The 12,263-nt window shown below is 33.2% G+C and overlaps 1 protein-coding gene across 1 annotated transcript in view; it reads right to left on the bottom strand.

Moving 5' to 3' along the window:
* Gld (Glucose dehydrogenase) overlaps positions 1 to 12,263 on the bottom strand; it is a 113,031-nt gene that overhangs the window by 10,389 nt on the left and 90,379 nt on the right. The window contains exons 3-4 of the mRNA XM_089645274.1: positions 8,510 to 8,630; positions 1,945 to 2,090 (exon numbers count right to left, since the gene is read on the bottom strand). Coding sequence (XP_089501400.1) covers positions 1,945 to 2,090; positions 8,510 to 8,630 — 267 coding nt within the window. The remainder of the gene's footprint in view (positions 1 to 1,944; positions 2,091 to 8,509; positions 8,631 to 12,263) is intronic.

Here is a 12,263-nt window from a genome sequence, read left to right as displayed (position 1 = left end):
GATTCTAACGAAAGAAAATAATTGTTTATTCATTATAATTATACCCGAGTTGGTTTTATTGTCCCAATTATATCAAAACAAGACACTTTGTTGACAAGGCTTTCCAGTTTCACGGTAAATTGTCAGTAATTTCTAACAAGGGAAGTTCTGATGTCTCATTTTATATATAATTCTAATGAATCCTGCAATGTTTTGCTATTGCTAATGTCTTTCTCAGACGTCTCCGTCTTTTTCCACCATTCTTTACTGTATACCACAATGTTCCTGTTAAAAAACTACATTACATCGACTTTAATTCCACTCCGTATCTCATTACGGTGCAGAGGCATTGCGTTAAGTATTCCTAGGGCTTCCCCGACTTCTTATACCATTAAAACCACTATCTAAACACTCCTGGCACTAATAAGAACAAACGTTGAAATTTTCAGCTATATCGGTCTACTACTTTTCGAGTTTTGCGAGCGCAAACATACGCAGGCTGGATAAATATATTAATATACAGGGTGTATCGGCACTAACCCGACAAACTTTAACCAGCTATTCGCTGTCACTTTGCTGTCCGGTAGCATTTTTTTTTCAATGAAAAACAAAAAAAATAAAAATTTCCACACTCCATCACTGTCATTGGCATTGTTTTTCGTGTTCAACAGCTGTTATAAGCAAGTATGTCGAAAAGCGTCTTCGCTCTTTCGCACACACTAAATAATAATAGTTAAAAATGAGACGAATGGTGCCGTGCCATTTCGTTGTGATTGTAAAAGCGCGCCAATATAGGTACACACGTACATTATTCAACGGAATTCGAATAAAATATTGCCAGATGGGTTTTCAAACGTTGTCAAAGGATAAAACAGTGGTGACATGTGGTGAAAATAATAATAATAATTTTTTATTAAAAAATAACGTTACCGGACAGCAAAGTGCACATAAGATTTTTTACTCCAAATATGCTAAGGAATAGCTGGTTAAAGTTTGTCGGGTACGTGCCGATATACCCTGTATATATATATATTAAGATTAGTCTTTGTTATTCAATTTCTCTGTTAAGGCGAAGCTTAATGCTAAATCACTATATTGATTAATCTTTATAAAGAATTGGTGTACATTATGAATACCAAAAAATATGCTTCAGATAAATTGAAGGTTTTCTTATCGTTTCGCTTGAGTATAATACAAATAAAAAAATTATTTACAAAATAAATAAAAACCAGTTTTGTGGTTGAAATCAAACGTTTCTAACCTCCGTTGGTCAAGCGATTTTAATGCCTATTAACTACAATATAAGGTATACCAAGAATAAACGTATTTTTGGCTTGTAGCTTCCTCTTAAAATGAAATTGTCTCTGATTATTGCCCGTATTATCGTATAGTGTTCCTCACAATATCTAACATAAGATAAATATAGTCGTATCTTTTAGTATGTTTGCAAAGTTTTAGCCGAATATATTATTTATAACCTAAATAGTGTGTAGGATATACTTATCCGATTTTCTTTTTGTTTATATAATAATAATAATATTTGGCTGATTTATATAGCGTTGTTTTTGTGAAAATCACCTCAAAGGCGCTGAACAAATATATTTTTAATATAACTGGCTTACATCTAATATTTATAATAATAACTGGTGACTTAATATTATATCTATCTCACATATATTATACAGGGTGTCCGGGGGTATAATGCGCTAACTTCGGGGGCAATTCTACATGATAATACAAGTAAAAAAAGGTGTATAACTTTTTTCAAAATGTCAACGTTTTAAGGTTGAATTTTTTGTATGTGAAAATATTTTTGAATGGGAAAATAAACATTGGAATTTCAAAAAAAAGATATTTATCTCTTTTACTTCTTCCATCATGTAGAATCACCTTTCGAAGTTAGACTCCCTTAATTAATCATATTTATAATAAATTATATGTTTAAATCAAATAATTGGATGTTACCTTTCCTCTTGGCCAGTAGCACCTTTTCTCTACTTCAGATAAGCAGGCTGAGGTTTCAGGTTCAGTTCTGTACCCCCAGTCTATTGAAGATCCAACGAAGTTCAGGAACATTGAGGGTACCTGGGTTCCCGTCGGTTCATCCATTCCTTCAAACAAAATCCAATATTCAATAAGAATAAATAACATCAAAATAAAATAAAAAAATATATGACATCGTTTGAAAATCTGGAAAATTATTTATTTAATTTTTCGAAGAAAATTTCTTCTGAAAGCTTATCACTTTGTAATGTCATTATTTATTGGAATAATACACAAATAACTTCGTTTACATCACTTTAATATATATAACCTCTACATGTTTCATGAACAATGTTCACCTCATCATGAATATACTTGCTCCTGATGATGTGAACATTGTTCATGAAACTTGTAGAGGTTATATATATTAAAGTGATGTAAACAAAGTTATTTGTTTCTTAATACACAAATAACTTTGTTTACATCACTTTAATATATATAACCCCTACATGTTTCATGAACAATGTTCAATTAAGCTCATCAGGTATATACTTGCTTCTGATGATGATGCCATAAAATGGCTTTTAAAATAGAATGATACATCGGATTATAAGCATACAGTGGTACACAGGAGAATATTAGTAATAAATTACAGAACAAGTAATGTGTACACAAAAATATTATTGCAAGTGATACAGTTGTTAATAGAAGTGAAGTGAGACAATACATAAATAAAAGAAATGTCTACTAGTGTAATACTAATTGAATGAATACTAAGTTTATATAAGACCTGACATAAATCGAGGTATAACGTACTTATGATAATAGATATTAATTAATACAAAATAAATTCTATTAAGGTATAGAATGTTATAATAACAGAAAATATTTTATTTGAACAGAATATTAATACTATGTGTAATAAAAAGTGACTTGTTAACATTTATACTCTAGCAAAATATTGTAATAGAGTAATTAGCAGTGAGTTTATTGTTAACTTCAAAATTAATTCTACTTGGAATAGCTGGTCAGTTATCGCAATTTGGCTTTAATAATTCAGGGCTGTCAGCGATTTAATGATACTTTTGGATAAAACATAATAATAATTTTAGATATGATAATTGAACGATTAATTATATTGAACGATTGTCCATTAATCTTCACAATCTGCTACCCTTTTAGCACCCGACGTGATTTTTTAATATCGTTGAAACCTCGGTAGTCTTGGGTTTTGCTTTTGGGAAACAGATAAAAAAGTACTCACGTACAATAAGGCTATGCGGTTTTATACTAATAAATTATTGTACCTATCATCATATTTTTTATGCTACAATAACACTTAATAAAGCTATGAGATTTTGAATTTTAAAAATATATTATATACATTTTCATAAAATCTTTGTCCAATTTAATAATTTAGGTCAGCACAGTTCATTTCGAAGAAATAATTAATATCTTTGAGCGAAATTCTATTCTTTATAATTGTGATACATAGAGCTATGAATGGGAAATGATATAATCAAACCTCGTTGTAAAGAACGATCTGATGACAGAGTTGTGTGCTCTGTGTTCTGTGCACTTAGCGTTTCATAAAAAACGATTAGCAGTCGTGGGAAACTTTCAAGAAAGACAGTAATTCATGCGCCAGGCGTCTGAAAACGGTTCGAAAGTGAAGCTAGTTATTAATAATTCAAATAAAAGAAAATGAATAAAATATACTCATTATAATGACATTAAAATGAATCTCTTCATCTGATAGATTTCTTTAAAGAAATACTGCAATCTTTATAGATATGTATGTGATTTGAGATTGTCGCAGCCAAAATAATTTTTGGGGATTTATGGGGTGTTTTGCTTTTTCCTTCTTTAGCCAAGCTTTCGGACAGCGTCGCAGTGATATGTAGTCGAAAATTGTGAAGTCCTGGGAAGAGCCAAAACTCATCTAGCCTGACTAATTCGGAGGCAATTTAAATTTACACAAATCCTTTAATATTAATAAAGACGATGCGGCTAAGCTTAATAGTTCATGGTATCCGGTAATACACGCTACACCAAAACTAAACGTCTAAAACCATTTTAAAATTAAGGGGCCGTTCAAGTATTATGTAAGCACTATAGGGGGGCAGGGGGGTCTTTGCTTTGCTTATTTTTGATGACATGGGGGGGTCGAGATAGTGATTACATCAGCACTGCTCAGCGGTAGTTATTATTTTTTTACACATTTGCAACCCACACATTTGAATACATATTCGGGGATTCCCACAAATAATTAATACGTTTAGGTACTCGCATAGTTTGTTTAAATGAATATCATGTGCATTAAAGTCCTCTATTCTATGTCTATTTTATAAGTGCTGCTTATGAATCAATAAAAAAAACAGAATACATTAATAGAAAAATGCATATAAGTACCAATTTTTACGTAAGCATGGGAGGGGGGGGGGGGTGGATAAGAGCTTTACTTACTTTTGGTGACAAGGGGGAAGAGGGGGTAAATAATTGTAATTAATCTGCTTACGTAATACTTGAACGGCCCCTAACTAATTATAATGAAATTTCAGCACATCACCACAATCTTCGATTATACATCTCCCATGTTTATGGACACTGTAACGATGTCTGAAACGTTGGCCAAAGAAGAAAGTAGTGCAACACGGCATAGTACCCCAAAAATAAATCATGATAATCTTTTTATAGTTCAAGATTCTCATTTGGAGAGAAGCAAGTTCTTGGTCTTCCATGGGACACACGTGTCAAGGACCTCTATTCAATTTCCAGTATCCTTCCTATCAAAGTCCTTCCCAAACATGAAATCACGACCACCATCCTACAAAATAACCAACAACAAATAATAACCCATAACAATCAATCCACACTAATATAAAGCTATTTTACAGTCAAGACATCAACAGCCACAATACTCGGAATAACAATAAAATCCGCATTCCTCTAACACACACTACGAAATATGGGATAAAATCTCCAAAACTGTATTGCCTACACACTCTATAACTCTCTTCCAGATATGTATGAAATAGCCAGCATAATACAAAATATTCAAAGTGAGGCTTTAAAACAATATTTAAAAAAAAACATATAAAAACGAAAATACGCAATTCTTGTCGTGTTGTATTTTGTCTTGTTTCTTTCTCTCTCCTTTCCTATCCCCTGTATTTGTAATTGAGCATAATCTATTTTTACCAATGTATTCAGGGTAAGTACCTTCTTGTAAATTCCTGCCTTGGCTTTGTTCTTATGTGTATATCCCTGTCTGTTTCCTTTTTTGTTTCTTCTTGTTTGTTCTACTTAACCTCCCTTTTTCTATGTTTGTACTGTTTCTATGTGAAACTTATAATTTTGATATCAAAATACGAATGTAAAATTGTACATATTAAATCCCACTTATGTAAAGTTTCTCTCGACCTACAATGAGTTTTGTAACTCATTGGAATTGCTCTAGCAAGAAATAAAATAGTAAAAAAGGGTAGAATTATTTTTTATTTAAATTAACTCAATCACTATTGTGAAGTTAGAGATGAGCGCATCAGAAGAATGCTGGCTGTAAGTAAATTAACAATAAGTAAATTCCTCAAATGAAGATAGAAAAAAGGTCAACTAGCTCCAAGCGATTGGGACTCTTGTGTCGTAAACAAATTAAAATAAATAAAACCCACTTTGCCCACTTCTGTCTGAGGTGATTATCCATTGCGCCAATTCGTTCTAATTTTCTAATCTCTTTGCAAATTCTTCAATTTACTCCAATTTGGGAATACCTAATCATCAGTCTTAAAGCTTCAGTCACGACTGGGTCTGTTGTAATCGTCCCATTGGCTGATCGGGTCACGAGGATGATTCGGAAAAAATCACTTCTCCTTTCGTGAAGCACGAACTTCTGATCGCATCTGAATATATTAATCCATGCTCTTATTGCAAATTGTTTAGCTTTAGAAAACTGATTGAGTCAATTTGCGCATTAAGAAATGCGACATTATCTTGGATCTAATGCAAAATAATCATGAATCAATATTTAGTGAGATCTGTAGTCTGTAGTTATTCAAAATGTTGAAAGCTAGATGCATTTAGATTACGAAAGCTTTCTACATCGAAAATTCGTTTATTATCTGATGGGACAATAGCATACTTATGTAAGTGCGATTGAAGCGTTCATTGTTCGTTTTGAATAGTAAAACTAACCATTATGCCATTTTGCTGCAGGGAAAGACATAGTAAACTGCCTCTATGATTTTTATACTTACATGTTACTTCAAATTTGTAATATTCTCCGTAATTTATTTATTTATTAATTTTCGGGAAATCGACAGTTTACATTTAATCAGTTTGTACATAAGTATTATATATAGTAAAATAAAACAAATTATGGATTTCCTCCTTGTGACTTTACCTCTACTGAGACAGCATAATATGGAATAAGTTATTTAAATTTGTGAGAAAAGGAATATGAATTAAAAAATTTATACAAAACAAAAGATTATATAAAACGAAAAATTTACAAAATAATACATTTATAGCCATGGAGAGAGGTTGTAGATATAAATCAAATCACAATAGAGATATAAACAATAGAGACATAAACAGTATTCACAAACCATCAGAGAAAATTTCTTTACGGACCTCTTGTATTTGGTAAGTTCGCAACTGAAAATATCAACTTTGGATAATACGCTATTGTAATTATTGCATAGCCTGTTCAGGCAAAAATTCTGCTTAGAGTTCGTTTTGCTTTAATCAACCCTGAACAGGACACAAGAGCGTGTTGAACGCGCAGGTACATTGAATGGAATCTTGTTTAGCAACTCTGGGCATTGAATATTATTGTTAACTACTTTATACAGGAATAGTGCATCCTTATGATGCCTCCGTACACTCAGTGAATCAATTTTAAAGTATGAGTTTTAAAGTAGGTATAATATATTGGTGCATAACCGTTTCATGGGTAACATGAATAAACAAATAGAGGATGGACAGTATCAACACTATTATATCACACTCCTTGCTTCTTTCACAATTATACTTTCCCTCTGACATTGGTACTGTTTCACTTGATGGTGCTGTATATTTCATGTGATTCGCGTCTCTGACTTCTTATTTCTTTGACTTAGGCTTGATATTTTCTTAGCACTTTTATCTGTCCATCTACTCCACATGGCAAGTCACCTTGCAGATCTCTGAGGCGTACCTATTCTTGGTTCCATGCTAACTCAACACAGTGACTATTCAACAAACTTTTAAAAAGTGATATAAAGTCATTAAAAACGATGATTTTTTTTTATAATGCTAACCTAACCTTACCTACTTAACCCAGTTAATAAAGTTTTTGTTTCATTACTTTCCATGACTCTAAATAACTTTTTAAAGATGTGATGAATTATCATTTTGATGATTTATCCGGTCACCCCTATTCCTATATGTGGTAAAACCACGTATGATCGTCTGAGAAATGTGAAGATTCGCGAATAATGCAAGGCTGATGTAAGCGTAATGAGTTAATGAGTAAGATTAAGAAAGGGACGCTTAAATAATGGAGTGTAAAGAGAATATATGACGCAAAGGTGAATGGTAGAAGAAATAGGAAAGTAGAAGAGAAATAATAGGAGAAGAAGACACTGCGCTATCAAGGAAACCAAATACTTGAGTAGGGCCATGTCAAGAATAACAGAAGAATAACAGAAGAGTAACAGAAAAATAACAGAAGAATAACAGAAGAATAGAAGAAGTATAGCAAAATAATAACGGAAAATTAACACAGTAATAATATAATATTAACAGAAGAATAATAGAAGAATAACAGAACATTAACATAAGAATAACAAAAGAGTAGACGGAGAAAACTTACTGATCAAATATTGTTAATTTATTAGGAATCTCTTAAAATTATTCGTATGTCGGGTAAAAACGGGACTGCAGGCTTTTAACGAATGAATTGACAAGTTTCCTAATAAACTATCAGTAAAACACGAATGTGTTATGGCGATGTCGGAACACGTTTCCATAAAAATTTTAGTATTTTCGCATTTCCAGGAAAAACGCAGGTGCATGAGCATGTGTTCCGATATATTATGAATGTACTAAAAGTTTATAACGAAACGGCATGCTTTCCCGTTTTCAACAGAATTTTAATAAAACAGCGTTACTCATTTTTTCCGTGTATTATTTGCGTATGTTAATCAAGCAAGGAGACCGATGTTTGGCGGTCCATCCTTTCTCACTACCCCTGCGGGGAAATGGCGTGATGATTTAATTAGTGTTGTGTTCCCACAAACAGTTCTCCAACTCGTCGTGGAAGGAGATTATAAATAAAGAGTTCTTTGTGATAAATCAGGGATTCATTAATACTTCGTAAGTTTGTCTGGGAGCATTCTCACTGGCCCTGGCGACTACTGGCTACTAGCTGCCATCTTGCGGACTTCTACGCAAGCTCTATGCACTGCCCTCTATGAGTGCATCTGTGAAGTTCTTACAATTCAACAATTAGTAAGTTACAAGAAGTAATAACAAAAATGACAGGGTTATTTCATGATCATCTTACCAGCTTCTATGAGTAGAACTCTCCAGTGAGGCACCTCGGACAGCCTTGCTGCCACCACGGCCCCCGCTGATCCACCTCCTACCACGATGAAATCGTATACTGCGTCCATGTCTCTTCGGTACTGCGAACAACAATATAATCACAATTACATTACTATCATCATAAATAAATCTACTACTCTATTTGATCGTGTTTATCGCACACGCACGATGCGATTTCAGAGTAAAATATGGCCTCTTATACAAATTCTCTCCACTGGTTGCGTTCCTGTAATGATAGCCATGTTCGATGGCATTTCAAGAAGTAATCTGAAGTATGCTAATTGTGTATGAACTCCGCGCCAAACTAAATATATATCTAAATATGCTGGGACGAATGCAGAGAAAAAACCTCAAGTAACTATGTCAAAGATCTGATAACATCAGTTAATCCGTATCCTCGCCATGTTCGGCATTTCAGGTTCAAATTTAAGCGGCAGAATAGTTCCTTTTTTAGACGCAAAAGCGCTAGCAGTAACACGTCAAATCTGACGTTTGCTTCTCACCGTAATTTACTGAAGGAATGCTGATGTTATTAATTAATAATCAATCTAAAATAGTCTGGTAAGGTATCATTAAAAATGATTTGAAAAGTTTCAATGTCAGGACAGTTGTTTTCAGCGGTTTCGTGTAATTTCGTGAAGATTGCCGTACTCCAGCAAAACTAATACCACCATACTGATTGAAATGGAGAACTTTATCAAAACCAATTCGTAAATTGCACTCCTAAAAAAAAACGCTTTCGTTAGCATTTTGAAAATTCGCGTTCTCGCGATGACATTTAGGGAGCATAGATATACCAATTACATAGACGGTAATTTGGTTTTACAAAGAAAATTAAACAAATTCCTCTATTAAAATCATGGACAATACATGTAATTTTGCTGATATCTGGACTTACGACATTTAACGCTAAGCTTGACATTCCAACCAAGCCGAGCTTAAAAATCAACTGAAATACCGGGCCTGTATGCGGACACACGGAACTCATCCGAGGTTAATGCACAATAATGAATAGAAACAAGACATTCTGCAAATCTTGCAATACTTAGTTTTAATATAATTCATAACTCTATTGATAGCCTATTCCTCTTGTAATGCAAATGCTTATTTATACGTGCCTGAAAACTGCAACCATAGTTGTCACAGCGACTTGTTAAAGATACCACATGGTCGAACATATGTTCTAGCGCATCATAGCATGACAAGGGGAATGGCTCTATTGAATTAAATTTGATAAATAATCTGTCGTACAATAAAAAACTTGTCCTTCTAATAATATATTTTTTTTACGTTTTATACCAACCTTTATGTAATATTTTAATTTAATACTTTTTTACTTATACGGAAACTAGCTGTCCCCGGCGTCCCTCGACATTTCTCTACTTTCAATAAATATAATATGTACTACCTGTGCATGTATTACCTTACGAAAGAAATTTTTTAAATTAAAGTGAAAACCCTATCAAACTCCGTTGCATAGCTTAGAAGAACTAAGCGCACAAACAGACAGACGCGGAGAGTGATTTAGTTTCATACTATTTAGAGATTAACCCTCTTCCCGACATCCGATCGGGCTTAAACTCGGCAGAAAGACTCGTTGGCGATGACAATACCTTCTATCTTGGTGGCAATCACGTACATACACGCAGAAATATACGCATTTCTCTGAAATTGGATGACACTACACCAGTTAATATACGAAATAAATGTCGGTCCTACCCGATCGGCAATCCTACATCTGGTAGAGTTGTTGAATGTTCCTGGGTAGGAAGGTTCAATACTCAGCAAAACTATTTTTTTTAGTTTTAAAAGACATTTTAAAATTGATTGATTTTTACATTTTAATCAACGTTGATTATTATTTGTTATACATGTTAAAAACACCATTTTAACATTTTTATTTAAATATGCTTAATCAAGGTTCATTTTTAATTTCACCATGAACACATAAATTTGACTGCCTTTAGAAAAAAAATACAGTGTGTGGCAAGCCTACGCACGACGGAAGTGAAACTTTTATTATTATTCTCTCTCTCTTTTCATTTCATTCTCTCTTTTTTTCTGTCTATTGACATATTCTATCTATTGACATATGACCGGTCGGTGGCCGAGTTGACATCGCACTTGGGTCCCACCCAGGCGTACCGTGTTCAATTCCTCGGCTGGCTAAGTCCTCCATCACAACACAAGCAACATTTTCCGCTTTCTGTGGTGGTAGTAGGAGATTTTCAAATATTGTCAGGTTATTCGTAACCCGGGAATGTTTGTCTTTCTTTAAAAAAAAAAAATTATAAGTAGCATATAATAAAAAAAATTAAAAGTTATAAAAATATGGGATTCGAACCCGGGTCCTGCATAACGAATGTCGAACGCTCTGCCTCTAGACCACGAGGAGAGATATTTCGCACGACGCGGCGTTATCGGCCTTGATTAGTAATTTTAATTATTGAAAATAAAAATAATTTATCAAAATACCGAGCGACTCTACCGGCTCGATTTGTAAGCTATATTTCGACCAAAATATCTTAAAGGTATCATAAAATTAAAGTAAAAGTAAATTAACAAATTTATATAATTTTTTAGTACATTATTACAAATCGTTGATAAATAAAAATAATTAATCAAAATACCGAGCGACTCTACCGGCTCGATTTTTTAGCTATATTTCGATCAAAATATCATATAGGTACTGTAAAGTAAATTAAATTTAAATCAACAAATTTATCTAATTTTTTACTATTATTACAAATCGTTGATAAAAAAAATTAAAAGTTATAAAAATATGGGATTCGAACCCGGGTCCTGCATAACGAGTGTCGAACGCTCTGCCTCTAGACCGCGGTTATTACGTATTCGACCAAAATATCATATAGTCAAAATATCTAAAAGTCGCAGCACGAGAGCATTTTATCACTTTAAAAAAAATATTATCAAAAAAATCACAAAAAGAAATTTTTTTTTAGTTAAAGCGGGGATCGAACTTCGGTTCTTCACGACGACAATCGTGCGCTCTGCCTCTAGACCGCGAAGCTGAGTTTGGAGAGCGACCTAAAGTAGGTATATAATATTGGCCAGGCTCCTATAGCGAAATGATCACGGTTTTTCATGACGGTCATGAGTTGGTTTTACTCCTGTCCTCGAAATTGCATAACGCGCGTGAAAAAGTTTCACTTCAAAAATGTGTTTTTGATTTGTTCTATCTTTTTAGTCTAATGTTTTCTTTATGTCTTGTATGGTGTGTGTGGAAGCCTTTATAGTAATATAGTTTGTCTCTCTTAGTAGTAATGTTTTCTTTGTGTCTTGTATGGTGTGTGTGGAAGCCTTTATAGTAATGTAGTTTGTCTCTCTTAGTAGTAATGTTTTCTTTGTGTCTTGTACGGTGTGTGTAGAAGCCTTTATAGTAATGTAGTTTGTCTCTCTTAGTACGAGTAGTAGTAATTGATTAATATTTATTACACTTCAAAACGTCTTATTTGAAGAAAGGTTTCCGTATATAAGATATTATTGATAAATTGAAGCTAAAATTACCTGCGAATAAAGCGATCATTTATGCAACCATTTGATATGGAATTATAATTGTTGTTTTAATATCAAAATTAATATATGTTATAACTCCCGCGGACTTAACTACATAGGTCCAATATCCGCATTTCAATATAATCAGAATTACCCTGTGAGAACCTTGTAAAATATTGTAATTTACAATATTAGTA

This window comes from Hesperophylax consimilis, chromosome 22 (genome assembly GCF_061612785.1).
Source record: "Hesperophylax consimilis isolate HC1 chromosome 22, BYU_Hcon_1.0, whole genome shotgun sequence".
NCBI lineage: Eukaryota > Metazoa > Arthropoda > Insecta > Trichoptera > Limnephilidae > Hesperophylax > Hesperophylax consimilis.
Note: the sequence above shows the minus strand (reverse complement) of the source record. Positions and strands in the feature narration are given on the sequence as shown.